This window comes from Fonsecaea erecta, assembly GCF_001651985.1.
Source record: "Fonsecaea erecta strain CBS 125763 chromosome Unknown Scaff16, whole genome shotgun sequence".
In the NCBI taxonomy this organism is placed as follows: Eukaryota; Fungi; Ascomycota; class Eurotiomycetes; order Chaetothyriales; family Herpotrichiellaceae; genus Fonsecaea; species Fonsecaea erecta.
This window is the reverse complement of record NW_017387259.1, coordinates 75,929-91,348: the sequence shown is the minus strand read 5'-3', so window position 1 is coordinate 91,348 and position 15,420 is coordinate 75,929. Positions and strand designations below refer to the sequence as shown.

The 15,420-nt window shown below is 53.5% G+C and overlaps 5 protein-coding genes across 5 annotated transcripts; 2 read left to right on the top strand and 3 right to left on the bottom strand.

The window, feature by feature from the left end:
- Positions 1-29: 29 nt before the first annotated feature.
- Positions 30-1,070, top strand: AYL99_11769 (hypothetical protein; the record flags this gene model as incomplete). The annotated part of the gene is made up of 1 exon (XM_018843274.1): positions 30-1,070. One exon carries the CDS (start codon positions 30-32, stop codon positions 1,068-1,070), a length of 1,041 nt encoding a protein of 346 aa, XP_018687376.1.
- A 1,556-nt stretch (positions 1,071-2,626) lies between these two features.
- Positions 2,627-4,272, bottom strand: AYL99_11768 (hypothetical protein; the record flags this gene model as incomplete). The annotated part of the gene is made up of 2 exons (XM_018843273.1): positions 2,627-4,101; positions 4,179-4,272. 2 exons carry the CDS (start codon positions 4,270-4,272, stop codon positions 2,627-2,629), a joined length of 1,569 nt encoding a protein of 522 aa, XP_018687375.1.
- A 3,541-nt stretch (positions 4,273-7,813) lies between these two features.
- Positions 7,814-9,398, bottom strand: AYL99_11767 (hypothetical protein; the record flags this gene model as incomplete). The annotated part of the gene is made up of 2 exons (XM_018843272.1): positions 7,814-9,267; positions 9,317-9,398. The coding sequence occupies 2 exons, from the start codon at positions 9,396-9,398 to the stop codon at positions 7,814-7,816; spliced, it is 1,536 nt and encodes a 511-aa protein (XP_018687374.1).
- A 2,703-nt stretch (positions 9,399-12,101) lies between these two features.
- On the top strand, positions 12,102-13,183 carry AYL99_11766 (hypothetical protein; the record flags this gene model as incomplete). The annotated part of the gene is made up of 3 exons (XM_018843271.1): positions 12,102-12,257; positions 12,304-12,499; positions 12,552-13,183. The coding sequence occupies 3 exons, from the start codon at positions 12,102-12,104 to the stop codon at positions 13,181-13,183; spliced, it is 984 nt and encodes a 327-aa protein (XP_018687373.1).
- Positions 13,184-14,991: 1,808 nt separating this feature from the next.
- AYL99_11765 (hypothetical protein) lies at positions 14,992-15,275 on the bottom strand (the record flags this gene model as incomplete). Its single annotated transcript, XM_018843270.1, has 2 exons — positions 14,992-15,049; positions 15,112-15,275. The coding sequence occupies 2 exons, from the start codon at positions 15,273-15,275 to the stop codon at positions 14,992-14,994; spliced, it is 222 nt and encodes a 73-aa protein (XP_018687372.1).
- Between the last annotated feature and the right edge of the window lie 145 nt (positions 15,276-15,420).

Here is a 15,420-nt window from a genome sequence, read left to right as displayed (position 1 = left end):
CAAAGTGCTCCGGGTACGTTTCAGAAGTCATGGATTCCCTGCCGGATGAGATCGTACAAGACATCGCAGCGCGTCTGGCACAGGCACCGGACGCGCTTCGCCGTTTCGCCGCCTGCGGGAAGCGCTATTACTACATCAGCCAACCCATCCTCTATCGCGATATTCACCTATCAAGTCTGGAGAGTGCCAATCTTCTGACGAGGACTGTTAGACGTCACCAGCGACGCACGGGGTCAGGTGTTCCGAGCTCGCATCTACCAGGAATGATTCGCCGCCTTCAACTCGATTTTCCGGGTCTCTCGCTCGCCAAAAACGACATAAACATCCACGCGTTTCTCCGCATGCCGTCCCTAGAATCATTGGTTTTAGTGAACGTATCGATGTTTCCCTTGGAACAGATGCGTTTACCCGCCCTAAATCTCCAGCACCTGGAGGTTTGGGTGATGGGTACGCGTGAGGCGGACCTCTGCGCATTACTCTCAGCTTGCACTTCCCTTCAAAGCCTTCGACTGGGCCTCCTCGACATATTTGTGGGCGTGCGTCTGCTAAAGTTGGTCGAAAAATTTCAACAATCCCTGAAAGAGTTCCAGCTGGTGTCCCCGTGGTCCCGTTCTCTGCGTCGATTCAGATTGAAAGGATTCCACCAAATAACGACACTGCGCCTGACAGCATGGTTGATTCTCGAACGCACCCCAGATGCGGGTGGAGAGTGGCCCCTTCTCCGATCACTTCCACCCGGGCTACAGAACCTCGCATTGGACACAATACCCAAGTTCCGTCACAGAGGTATCTCGGTCAACGAGCTCAACATCGCTCTCCTGTTTTTCATTCAAACAGAAAGCATCTCACCGTCGCTTGTGACGTTGGCAATCGAGGTGGCCCCAGACGACGTCTCGTCTGCAGAAAAGCAATTTACGGCTGTTTCTGAAGCGGCGGAGAAGCGTGGATTGGAGTTTCGTGTCCTACCACGTCGATGGAGAATGGGCATCTGCCCGCAATCTCTCAAGTATGTAATGCAGGATTATCAAGACATTGCTCAGGCGATGGCTGCCAACGGAGACTGGGCATGATCTCTCTCTGAGGAGTGACCACCAATGGGCATGGGATTATGGCATGCATGCAACGGCATTGGCGCAGACGAGGAAGACGATGCCCGGTCGGCTTGGGAACAACGACAGCTATTATCGCACAGCAATCCTCCTCCAGCGTGGTTCCGGACACTTATTCCACAGACTAGAAAGAATGCAGCCCAATCGGACAGGAGATGACAAGAGGCGAATATTCGTTTCTGGTCGGGATGGGAATTGTTTAGGAAATCAAAAAAAAAAAAAAAACCTTCCACACTGCACATGGAGTCTTTCTGTCGATGTGACCTGTATTTGAGATTCGGGGCCTCTCCGCGGGAGTCGTTCAGAGAAAGTAAAGTAAAAGGAATGAGCACCCACATACATGGTGCTTTAAAAAGCTCTATTGCCCTTCCCCCGTCGCCCGGAAGCTACGCCAGTACCGACCACGTCCATGCACAGGAGGGGAGGCACAGGCTTTTTTCCAGCCAGCCCAACCACCAAGTTGTCGTGCCGAGGTCAGTCAGTCCCTCGTTCTGTGCAAACGAAGTCTCAAGCGCTGCGATACTGCGACGTCCAACTCCTCCGGCACCGGACGCCGGTGACCATGAACTACATAACTGGCTCCCATACATAATCTCACCACTAGACTAGAGCCAGGACCTGGATGGAGTTGCTGGGTAACCTCATTGGTTGGGAGCCTGCAACGAGTTGGTGAGGGAGGGCAGGCAATCTGTCCTCTGGTGTGGCATGGGTGATTATATCTACCGGATTGCAAAGGATTGTATGTATGTAGAATTGCATGAGACGGAGCGCAGGAGAGAAGAGAAGAGTGCCCAGTGTCCTCGACCGACATGAGACTCCAGCATCCCATCCCATCCCGTTCTCGGCCACATTTCATTCACTCTTGCGGATGGATCAATGAGGCCTGGCATGGCATGGCAGGGGAAGGGAATGGAATGGAATGGAATATCATTTGCTGGCTGCACCACAAGTGACAAACAGAACAGCAAATGCTGCGTACAGTACCACCGAGAAAGAAAGAAAGAAAGAAAGACAGGACCGTATCATAGGCTCATACATCTCACATCTTGTCTGCCCCGTGCAGCACTCACTCGCGCTTGATGCTGCTCCCTGAAACATCCACTAGTGGGCGTCAGATGATCGGTAGGGTTCGGGGTTAGAGAAAGAGATGAGAGGGACACATCTGCCATCTCTCATCTGCGCCGGGCGCACAAAGAGGTGTGTGTGTGTGTGTGTGTGTTCGAGGGCGGGAGAAGAGTCCAGAAGTGCGGCGACGACTCGGCTACTCGGACGGCACAGCACAGCGTAGTCAAATTACCTACATGTATAGATAGGCTGGAAAGGAAGCAAGTAAGCAAGCAAGCCATGAATGGTTACTACCATGTAATATGTACAAGCACTGCACTACCAAACACATGTAAACATAGATAAAAACACAAGACAATCGAGCAAACCTCTCCTAACAAACACTCGAAACAAGCGAGACACACACGAAAACCCACGTTTTTTCCCTTCTCACCCCTTTGGTAAAGCCAGCCTCAACCGTTTGTGATGAGATGCGTTTGTTGTTGTTGTTCCTGCGGAGGGTAGCCCAAGTTGTAGCCCCCTGAGTAGTTAGAGTAGTTGAAGCAGTTGGAGTAGTCGTAGTTATACGGAAAGGATGGCCACCCCTGGGAGGGAACCAGGGGCGGGACTAGAGCAGCCGATACGTGCGACAGAGCCGGAAGGATGGCAGCGCCGACAGGAGCCTGCGCATCCTGCTGCATCGCTTGCGTTACCCATACGTTTCTGCCTTGGTCCCCAACCAGCTCAGGGGTAGTTGCCGGCGTGTTAATGAGGGGATTCTGGTACTGCTCCTCGACGGCTGGAGGCGCGCTCTGGCTGCGAAGCTCTTCCTCGTCTGGCTCGATCTGCTCCTCTGTCCTCGTCGTCAGCGTGGTCTGGGTGGACTCGACCTGCCTCATCCTTTCGTCCAAGTGGTTCACTTGCTGGCTCATCTGGATTATCTTGCGTGTCTGTGCCATCTCGGTGAGGCTCCTAACCCTGATGCCGGCCACACCGGCCTCCACTTGAGTCTTGACCTCGGCCGATAACTCGCTCTTCCACTCCTGCACCGTCTTCCATACTTGCGCTTCATTTTGAGCCATCCCATTCTTGACATCTTCCTGAAGACCCTGTGCCATGTTGGTCAGCTCGGCCTCCTTTTTCTTGAGGGCCTTGATCATGGCCTGAAACTCTTCGCGTAAAGCGGTGAATTTGGAGGATCTCCCTGTCTCAAGGTCCACATGTAGGGCTTCGAAACGGGCACGCCGCTCCTTCGCAAGCTCGACATCCAGTTTCTCCAATCTGACACGCCTCTGTTCAGCGATAGTGACATCGATCTCGGCTAGGCGAGTAGCCCTGTACTTCTCGACGGAGTCCTCGACCTGCTTCACTGGCCCGGTGTCCTTGACGCCCTCGGGTGTTGGGAGCGGGGGGGATGCCTCCTTCTGTTGCAAATGTCCTTTCAACATGGCCTCCGCAAATGCCAGCTTAGCCATGCTATCCACCTCCCGCAGGGCGAGTCGTCTCGCCTTTTCGAGGTCTGTTTCACCTTTCTGAGCGCCCGCGACGAAACTGCATGGTAGACCCCTCGTCGCACAGGCCTGGCACTCTTCTCCGGCTTTGTCTGGAACAGGTGGTTCTCCACCAACACATGACAGGTCTGTCTTCTGTCTCAGCTCCATTGCTGCCTCAAGCCAGGCATGGCAGTGCACACAAATGGCCATCACGCCCGACACTGGTTTCTTTTTGTTGGCTTCTTTGTCGGAAGGCGCCACCGATGGTGACGTGTTGACGTCGTTGGACAAGGATTCGTTTGGCTGGGCATCCTGAGGCGTGAGGCGCGCGCGTTTTGTCGTTGCCGGCGTAACCGCGGATCCTTTTCTGGCCTTCTTCCCCCCGGGCGTCTTCGACATCGCGCCTGTCGCAGCTATCTTCTCTGTCTCATCTGGAACATAGGCCTCGAACCACCCTGCAACAGGGACAGAGGTTTTGTCAGCATAACAAAGCCCCGCCTCGCGAGACCATAGGGCGAAAACCGACACTTACAATGGGGCTGTTCGTCTGTGCTTCCGGAGGACTGTTTCCTTTGGGTACCCTGTGCGTGGGGAGTGCCTTTACCCGTTGTCGCTGCTGTGGGCATGGTGCGTGAGAAGCCTGTGACAGTCTTGCGACTGGACGAGCGAGGTTGATGAATGAAGCCTGGCATTGACAGCGTAGCAACGACAAAAGGAGAGGAAAGGTTATATGTAACTGTTCAAACGGGGGCACCGCCGAGTACCTCACTCTTCTTCTCTGGCCGAGAAAGCACGTCGCTGGCTTGGACACTGTTGGAGTAACTGGCGTCACTGCTACAGGACCTCCTTACCTCGTAGCTAGCCAACGATAGCCCAAAGTATAAAACCAGCGATACTGTTGATTGGAGGAATTGCGGCATCCAACTCGTGGCGTGTGGCACGGCATCACGAGGCCTCAAATGAAACCTGTCAGATGTAATTGCCGAAGAAATGCATTGTCCAATTAGAGTCTTAGCGAGTAATAAGTCCGGGAGACGGTTTTGTACTGGCCGGTCGGGGGGTGGTGATCGTTCCCTAAAACAGGGGCTCTATCTCACTGCCAGGGCCAGTCTCTAGCGAGACGTTACCGCTGGTCGTAGGGATCACACGCACCTGAAGTTCCCAGTTGTCAATTGATGTTGTGGAGCTCCAAATGCCTCTCGCTTATCGCATTTCCGTGTCCTCGAACTGGCAGCTTTTGCATGTGCTTGATCCTGACTCTCCAAGCCAGGTCGGATCCGAATATAGACCGCAGAGCAGTGTATCGGGGTGGTCATGCAGTCGGCGAGAAGAACAACAGACTTCAGGGACTGTCCTGGATTGTGTCATGGCACCGACGTAGCAGGGGAGGGTCAGGTGCAACGAGCTTCGTCGATGAACATCCTGTTGACCGTTGTGCTTCCCTTGATCGCCCGAGAGAACAGCATAGAAAACCGGAAACTGTCTCCATCTCCCTCATTTTTCAGGGTTTTGCGTCGTGTTGCCGGCGTGTGCGTCAGACTTGCCTGGCTCCCTTCTGGCATCCTCTCTCTTTCAGTTCTTGAAAAATGTATGTATTGGTATTGTCAGTTGGATCCGCTCCGCACGTGAGATGTTGTCGCCAACCTGACCACGGTAGAGGATTTCGTTTGACGATGGAGAGATAATGAGTAGAAAGAGGTGTGTAAAGCACTTCTTGAGGAGGAGAACTACAGATGGCCAACCATTCTATTTCATTGTTCATGATGAGGTATCAACACATCTGGAGGAAGCTACGTGGGCGCACAAAGGGCCCATTCGGTGAGTGGTGCAGTAATAGGCGCGGTCTGGCGGGCTGTAAGCCTAAGCCTAGCTCTGCTTGGGGCCCTCACACCTAGGAACGTTGGGGGCGATGTGCCTAGCCACGCCCGCCAATCTCTGGGCCGTGGGACTCGAGCGTCGGCCCCTAAGCTTCCTCGCTGCCATGACACTTCTTGGGGCTCAGCCGCTGAAGGAATTGGGGCTGAGATGGAAATGCTGCTCTCCCTTGGATATTCCTTTGTGCTGGATAGAAGAGCCATATGATGGTACGATATCGTCTTCTCTCAGTGTCTGCCACCAGAGCCAATCCACTTATTTCATGTGTTCATGGTCAAGCTGGGCCACTTTGGTTCGTGTTATCGGCAGGGTGAACTAAACATGATATAAGATTGCTGCAGTTAACTCTCCCAGGCGCTATGCTATGCTATACATGCAGCGTGGACTGGGGGAGGCAATGCAATGCACTCCTTTTTTTCCCCAGTCCGCTCTAGATCCGTACCCACGAGCTCAGCGTGCGTTGCTTTTGCTTCCTCGAACCTGCGAGCATCGTTCTTGATCAAGAATGAAGAGCTGAGCTCCATCGAGTGTGTGTGGACTGCTTCACCACCTGTTCTGGAACTGCAAAACTGTGGGATCGATCCGTTCATCCGTCCATCCGGGATTGCAAGGTAGGCAGCCAGCAGCCACCATGTCAACCAGCCAGCAGGGATTTTCCGGGCGTCACAACGCCCCTAGACACGGATGCAACGGCAATGCAACCCCCCACCCCCACCCCCCAACATTTGATTGTTTCAGCTAACGCCCCTCCCCAATAGCCCGCAGCCACTCGAAGACAGACAGTTAGCCACATCCTGTAGTCTGGACGCACGCGACCTTTTTGAGGGAACGGACGGAGCCCCAAACCTCCCGCCCGCCGCCTCCTCTACCCTACTCGACCCTTCCTGGTGGCCTCGGTTACTGCACCTGCGTCTTCCGTAGGTGCTGGGGTCAAGTTGCGTCGTGTTGCCCAGATTCACCGTCCGCCTGCTGTGCCATGCCCCTGATCTCAATCCCGGCTGGTATGGGCTCGGTCATGTTACTCCGGCAGAGATAGCAAGAGACCAGGAGGCGCGGGCCCATCGAGCAGTGCCTGAGCGGGATCAGGGGGGTCCAGTAAATCAGCTTCAGTAATTAAGGGCTTGGGAGAGGGATATGATTCTGTCTTTCTGTGTGTTTGTCTGTCTCAGCCACTGTTACAGTATACTAGTTTCTCTGGTGACCAATGGACTCTGTTGTCCACAGAACGTCCATCGGTGTGGTACGTACGTACAGCTTTAGTGGTCGTGGTTCACCTCCTCTGGGAGCTCCCCCTAGAACCCGTCCCCGAGACGACAGGTCCATACGTCTTTTTGCAGCAGCCTCTAAGAACATTTCTTCCCACACCCTCAGCAGCCCAAAGAGAGATGTTCTGCGATATCCTTCCGCAACAACCACAGAGGAGGAGTCATGCGTTGCCTTTCCGCAGCAGCCTCCCACTCCCCCAGAAACCACTAAGAAGATATCCTGCGATTCCTGCCGAGATGAGTAAGTTCTACGAGAGAACAGCGAGAGAGAGAGGTGAGGGGGAAAGGGTGGTGCCCGGTCAGTTCAGGCCTAGTCTGGTCTTGTCAGATCAGGTCCCGGGGCGGCCAAGTGTTGCGTGGGCACCTTGCCTGCCCGCCCTGAACGGGGGGGCAGTTCTTCGTTAGATCTCTCCCGGCACAGGTCATGACCACGACCACGACCGCTCTTCCACATGCAAAGCAGCACAATCATAGTTTCACTGTGAGAGCAAGCAAGCAAACAAGCAAGGAAGAACCAACGTTCCGCAAGAAAAAAGAAAAAGGGAGAGAGACGCTACTTACTCCTTCCTCTACCACATAGGTGGAGAATAGGGAATAAACAGTCGTTGAACCCCAGCAAAACCGCAGAGATCGATGATTCATTTTTCTTTTCCACCAATAGACAAGAAAGAAATAGCAGAGATAGAGATGAGGATAGGGACGGGTAGAGAACTCGGATGGACCGTTGCCACTACTACTACTACTACCTCTCTACATAGCTAGCTGGTTGGTAACAGATAGACAGACAGATAGGTAGATAGATAGACAACGGGAAATCACCATCCCGTAATGTACGATGACGACAACGACAACAAAGGAAAATTAAAAGAGCCCAAGAACGAGTGTATTGTCCCAGAGATATTCCCGTATTGACAGTGTTGGTGCACGAACCATCGTCGCCCCTATGGCAAAACTCGAAAGTCACTCCCGCGCGTTTCTGGTCTTCCTCATCTTCTTCATCTTCATCTTCGTCTCTCCTCGTCGTCGTTCAAACCAACCAATCTTGGTGGTTCCAATCATCGCCATCGCCATCACCAGGCGTCAGAACAATGAAATCGCCAAGAATGTCGTCATTCGTCGAAGCCGAGGAAGGAGAGGCGCACGATGACGGATACGGACGAGGAGGCGGAATGCAATCTGGAGCATCCTTCAGAAACGGAATGATCTCGTGGGTGTCGATGGTGGGGAGGCCCGGGAGACACGCGCGCGGACGGTGCCTGTTCTTGTCAAGCTGCTCCAAGAAATCGAAAGTCCGTCCCCAAACGAAACAGTTAGTATGACGCCACAAGGAGGCCGAACTTGCGGACGGCAGAGGGATGAGCATCCCAGCCTTGATAGGTGGGCATTGAGGCGCACGTGTTTGCCTGACCCGGGAGGAGATCCGTCTCTCACCAGTCTTCAGGTCATTAATCACGGTGGTGCTGTCGATACTGGTCACGTAGAGGAGGTGTTTGAGCTTGTAGAGGTTGCCGCGCCGCAGGATCCACAACTCGATATACAATGTGTATCCGCCCGGGAACCAGGTTGGCCCCCACAGACTGCAGATTTCAATCATGTCTCGAGGTTCGTCAGGTTTGATCTCCTCCTGCCTCTCCTCAACTACGTGAAAGGGATCATCTATAGGCGCAAAGGTCACGAAGCGGCCATTGACGCGTTCGACATAAGTGTCGTTATAATAGATGATATCCAGGCACACTCCATATTCGTACTTGCGAGCATCAGGGTCTGATGGACCCGGAGACAGCCGTATCAATTCGACGGACCCGCGCGTGAACCTGTCGCGGTGGAAGTAGTACCCATGTGCCGCGCGAGGAGCCTCAGGCCTGGCCTCCATGGACGGGTTTGGGATAAGGATGGGCTGAATTGTGCTAGCTCTTTTATCGTCTTCGCTTTGTGAGAGTAGAGATGAGGAAGCAGGATTTTCCTCTTTGTCATTGCGCAGGTCGAATTGCTCCACAATCTCTGCGAGGCTTCGCTTAAAGATTGTGCGCGGGAAGCCGACTCCAAATCTCAAAATTCGAATTTGCGTGGTGTCCAAAGGGACATTCGGAACCCAGAGATCACAGTACCAACCCCGGATCAATCTCAATACTTGCCATCTTTGGACATTGGCATTATCCGCATACTTGGGAGACATGAGCGGCCCTTGCCAATCATAGTTTTCGTTGTATATGTTGTAGGTGCACTTGACCCAGAGCTCAAGGTCAGGACAGCCATCTTTCTTTATGGCGCTCATTATGTCGTCGAGTAGGATACGAAGCTTCCCACCCTCCGTATATGTCCGAGAAGCTTCTTCGAATTCGTGGTCGTCGTCGCGCGTCCACTTGACCAATGGTCGAGGAACTCCAGCGCCAATACATTTCTTAGGCCCGGGATAGAATCTAGACAAGCCGTTTTCTTCTCTAGGAGCATTTCTGTGGACTTGGGTTGTCGCATCAGCGCCTATGTAGATTAGCAATCTGTGTAAATGGTCTATCGAGAGCAGTCATACCATCAGGTGGAGAAGCACTCGCATGTAGCAGTAGCGGGACGTCCATGGCTAGAGGTTTGGTGTCGATCTTATACTCTGACATATTTCGAAGGAGGATGTGAACTGAACCGACGTGCCTGTGACGGTAGGGCACATATGCGATGGATAACGCTCCAAGAATGTGTATTCCTATGTAACAAGAGCCTAGGCTGAGGAGAGAGAAGGACGAAAGAAGAGAATGCGCTGGTGCCACTTTGTGTGGTGAACGCTTCTGCCAAGCCTCCACCTGCCATAGTAGCCAATCAGGGCCGCCCGCTAGTCCCGTACCAGCGGCACCTTGTACAGGCTTTCAGCTAGCCAATCATAGCACTGTCTTCCTATGGTCAGGTGTGGATAGATCTGGATGGCTCTATCCTTCGCTTTCACGGCCGTGACGGAGTATTCCAGGTCCTTTTATACACAGGGCACACCAAGTGCCAGGCGAGAAAGGTGCGTCGTCAACTTTCAAACTGGTGACACCTTTTCCCACGGGACTCAAGGAAAGCTGGCTCCAACCAAGTCGGTCACAAACGCGCATGGTGAGCCCGACAAAGGAGGGGGGCATATCGACAGCTTTCGAATGCGCCACCAATCTTACATAGGGCCCACCACGGCAAGGCAGTGATGGAAGAGGGTTGGGGGATAAACAGAGCCAAGGCCACCGTCACAGACACTGGAGGAGGGTACCGGGCATCCATCATCGGAATTTCGTGGACAGGGATTGACGATCGATCGGTCCGAACGCAGCAGCTCGGCCTACACAAGAGTGCCAGCCCCATACGATGTGCCCGGGGCTGACGCATCTCGCACTAAACAGGCTGTGGAGGATCCAAGGAACGGTTGAAATTGTTGAGATGCATTGTAATGCAGAGGGCGGGTTGAGGACCGATCGAGCAGGGCGCAAGCAGACTCTCCGGCCCCGATCGGAGAGGCAGTTCACACTCGCTCACCGCCATTCAACGCCCATATGATGTCAAACAGCGTGCATAATGAGGCCCAGCGTGTCTGGATGTCAATACGCCTTGTCGACACGACCCTTCTTTCACTGCTGGCCCAGTTGAAAGAGGGGAACTCGCAAGGCAGACATTCATTACATCGACGACTGTAACACAACACTAGCGCAATTCCGCGCTCTCAGTGGCTGCCTACCACAGACCATCGCCGATGGTATGCATGAATCTCCTTTCCACTTGTTGGCGGCAGTTCGATGACTCTTTGGTCCGGCGGAACTACTGGAGTCGCCTCAGCGTTTGCCTTGAACGGAGCCGCATGTGGTAACCAGGGCATGTCTGCGACGAGGAAGGATCGCCTCAGGGATATACGGGGGAACTCGGTGACCGGGTGAATTCACCACTCCTTCAATGTGCTTGTGAACGTAGACATTGGGGATGCTTCCCTGAATTCATGACGCTGGCTTAACGCCATTCTGATTCCGCCGTTGTCACACCGGGTTCCGACGAGCCAGGGGACTGAGGGCACTGGATTCTGCAATTATGACGGCGTTTAGTAAATGCGAGTACCACTCGAATCGAGGCGCGTTGAATTCTCCCGGGCGAGACGTCGACAGTCGTGATGTGGAAGGACCAGATAGCCCTCCTGGGCGACTGAGGGCGTTCCAGGCCCCGTTGTGCTTCAGGAGTCATGAACGGTGGGTCACCAGCGGAGGTCAGTGGCATTTTCTTGCATCGCACATTTGCCAAAACTGGCCAGTTGAAACGTGGCTTGCGTGCTGTTCACTGCCGTGTAGAGGATGTTATCGCACCTGATATTTCGGTGGCATAGCCGTCTATTCGGGCTTCCCGCATCTGTTTGAGAAGTTTGCGAACAAGTTCTGGCCCGGAACTTAGGTCGGGATCCGTATCGAGCAAACTGGTGACATTTCCAGCCTGGAGACCCGTGTGAATCTGCACAATCTCTGTCCCCCTGCCACGGAAGCCCAGGAATTCGACGACGCTTTTCTGCATGAGGCGCCAGTGTCTTGGAAATTGCTTTGCCAGGCGCTCTCCGGACTATATTCTTCCTCCCTTGTTGATACATGGCGAGTAGAGGCGGTGAGTCGCACCACGCTCCAAGTGCTGCCCCTCTCGGGCGACTCACCTTCTTGGTCCAGCCACATCTCTTCTCTCTCTACTCATCTATGTTCCTATATTCGCCATCTGCAGCCCACCGCTTATATGGCAAGCACGTGAACGATATCCAGGAGTAAGTCTGTGAGTGACATGAGCAGAAAGAGAATTCAATTTTGCACAAGCTGTATCATTCTTTGTCTTTGTCTCGAGACAATCAGTTTCGTTTGATTGTAAGCTCTTTATCCATCGTCGACATGGTCGGATTTGTGTGATCATTATCACCACCACAAAGGACCTGTGGCTGTGGTACATGGCATGTGTAACACTGTAAGTAGGAGGAGGAGAGAACATAATGGTATTGTTGGATTGGGTTAAACCTCCTCGCTCAAAATTGGTGCAATCGTCATCTCGTCTCCTATTCACTCTGGGTAGACGCCAGCAGCCACGGGACTCTTAGTTGCTCACTTACTTCCCCTTCCTCTCCCACTCCACAAAGAATGGGTGTCGCTGGTCAGATCACGCAAGGAAGACAGTCAAGATGTGGTGACAAGGCGGAAATGCCGGTGCAGGCAGGCAGCAGAGAAACGTCCTTCGTCTTTCTCGTTATCAGTCACACTGAACTTCCCCCGACACAACACGCCACATCACATTGCTACACAACTCACAAAACACAAAACACAAACAACCCATTCCACAACATGACCCTCCCATCCCCCGAGGTGCACCTCAACATAACAGACCCCTTCATTCCGAAGTTCGCCTCTCCCTTATCGTCAGCTGGTGAGGACCAAGCCACCGGTCTCACACGCGAAGAATACAAGATCAAATCCATTGACGGCACCGAATTGTCTCTTGTGGAGAATTGCTACTCGCACCGCAGCTGACCCCAAGACTCCGCAGCCGGCCCTGATCTACCTCCATGACTATGGCATTCGCGGCTCACCCATCGACGTCGGTACCGAGGATCTGAACGAGCTCAACCGCATTCCTATCGCCCGACTCGGACCAGAGCCATTGCACGACGTCGGCTGCGTTTTCCTGTGGGTGGAATACCGTATGGAGCAGAAGTCGGCATTCTGGGCTCAGTGGCTGACGTGTATGCGGCCTACGAATATGCACTCACTCATGGCGATGACCTCCGCGTCCAGCCTCGCAACATTGCCATGCTGGTACGGATCGCGGCTGGCAGTTCGCATGGTCAGCCACCCACATCGCCATCGACCTCGGCTTGCAGAGTCCCTGCGGTATCATGGCCCTCCACGCGATGTTTGATCCGAAGATGTACCGGGAGACGAAAGGTGGATTTGAGCCGCAGTTGCTCTGTCCTCCTCATAAGCCGTTTCTCTCAGTGTTTGATCCGAGGACGACCAGAGTTGGATTTGAGCCGCAGTCGTTTCCTCGCTTCGACGAACAGCGTGAGCAGGTCGTCCGGCGCGGGCTGCGCGAGGGTTGGGATGTTTTCTTGCGTCGGGTCGACTTCACCTGGTTTCCTGCAATTGTGCGAAAGTACACAGGACATTTGCGGTTGTCACGCGAGGATCTTGCTCGACTGCCCCCCATACTCCTGGACGTCAACTCAGGTGCCCTCTTCGGTGATACGATACACAACGCGCGCGAGGTGTTGGCGAAAGCCGGCGTCGTGGTGTTTGGGGGTGAGTATGTGCCGTCAGCCCCCGGTACCATGTGGATCTGGACCAAAAACAACAAAGAGCAGCGCAGGACGGAGGGGAAGATGTGGGAGGGTCGGCGCCAGTTCTTGGAGAATATTTGGAAGAATTGACATCCGGCGCGAAAAGCAGAAGTATGGTCCGGGAGGGGAGGGAGCACCCAGGGGTGGACGGTGGAAGACGGACAGAGAAGTGTCAGAGAGCAGCGGTGAAGTCAGAGGGAGGAGAGCGGACGAGGGAACGGGGACAGGAGACAGCGAGAACATGTGAGAGAGTGGTAGCATAAGGGGGTTACTTCCAGAGGCAGTACCAGATACCGATGAAATGAGGCAATCAGTCAGAAAAAAGCCATTATTAATGAGTCTGTCCCGTGATGGGCAGGTGATGAGATGCATGGCCATCCATCGCCGGCGAGAGTCCACTGTCATGAACCCGATATTCCTGTCCTGTTGTACCGTGTCAGTCCGTCCATCCGCTGACTGGGAGGAGAGGAAGAAGGGCATTCCGCACAATACAACGCAACACAACGCATATACACATATATCCGTGTGGTGTGGTGTGGCGTTGCTGCTGTTTTGTTCTATTCTCTTTTCAGCATTTTCCGCCTTTTCCATCTTTGTTTCCGGGTCTCAAAGCCTTGGCCGTGATTGATTGCCTACCGAGCCGTCCAACCTATTTGCCAGGAGCCGGTTGGTGCGTCGCAAGTTGGAACCCAATTAAATCACCACTTCTGGATCTGGCCTCCTGGCTCTGTTTACCAATTACCACCACCACCACTACCACTACCATCACCACCACCACTTCCTTTTCCTTTTCGCAGACCATCTCTCTTCCCCTACCTCTACCTTCAGCTTCCAGCCAGCCAGCGAGATGGATGGGTTTTGTTCAAAACCTGCGACTGTTTCTCTAAAGGGCCCGGCCGGGTCGAGACAATTCAACGGAAGTGAACGGAATGATGCGACGACGATAAAGGTTGCGAGCTCGGCAATCGACGATGCTGACCAGGCGAGGCACAGAATATTCTATGGATTTTCTGGATTTTCTGTCTATTCGGGTGTTTTTCTTTTTGTTGTATCAAGGCTGTGTATGTGTGTGTGTGTGTGTGTGTGTGTGTGGAATTGGGTCCAACCCGCCATATCCCCTGGGTTCACGATCACTTGGGGCCACTCACTTCGCGCTTCCCCTCACTGCCTCCTGACTGACTAAACTTGAATAGTGAATGAATGAAAATGATCTCTGTCTGTATGATGGATGAGTTTGTAAACGGAATCTGTCTCCCTTGTTTGTCCAAGTGACCAAGCTCGTTTTCGTTATTTGTATATTGTGAAATCTTCGTGATCTGACCCATATCATTTCCAAAAAAAAAAGGTGTATCGAGACTCCTAGCTCAGACCCCCGGCCCCAGCCAAGATAGATAGATAGATGGATAGATAGATGTAATTACATCCATCTCTTTCTCTCGATCCACCCTTGTCCACTCGACACAGCGTTGTTGTTCAGTTGATCAACTGTTGAAGCGGCAGTGATCGTCGGGATCCACCACCACGTTGAGAGACAGAAGGGCTGTTCCAGAATATCGTTATTTAATGCAGTCGAGAAACTCGGTCCAACGTAGTCGGGGGGCGCCCGGCTCCATTGCACAGTTGCGTCGCGCGGCCAGACCTTTACTTTTCCTTTCATTGGCTTCGTCTTCTGTTTGACAATCGAAGGGAGGATCGGAGGTTATTGTTTCATGAAGAACTAGAGAGAGATGGAGAGAGAGAGAGAGAGAGCGAGAGAGGACGAGGAAGCCGGAATTAGTGCATGGACTCTTGATCGAGATCATGTACTCCTTCCTCCATTCCCGAGCCCCGACGGAGAGACCACGCGCGCGGGCGCGGCTCCTCCCCGTTCCCCTCGAGCCGACAAAACCCGGTGTGCTTCATGCTATGCGAGGCGATGATGCATCTTTCCCCATCACGATCCACACCGCGAATAACCTGGGTGGTGCGTCAGTATCAGTATCTCGCGTGCCAACAGCAGGAGTGCCCGCCGTGCGTACAGCAGTGCCACCAGGATAACAACTCCCAGCGTGCGGAGGACGAAGTAGGATATGGAGAGGGTGAGAATGGCAAAGAGCAGCGTGTCTGAGGAGTCGTCGTCGTCGTTGCGACCGGGATTGTCCATCCAGTCGCTATTGATGTTGGTGCCGTGCTGATGATCCATTCCGCGGGAGAACTAGAATGCGTTACGCTGCTGCGCTGGAGCTTGTCGTCGAGGTGGTTTGGGAATGTCCACAGTATGTGTGAGGGTCGTCTGTTGGTGTGTTGGTGGAGAAAAAGGCGAGTTGCGAAGACTTGCAAATTTTATT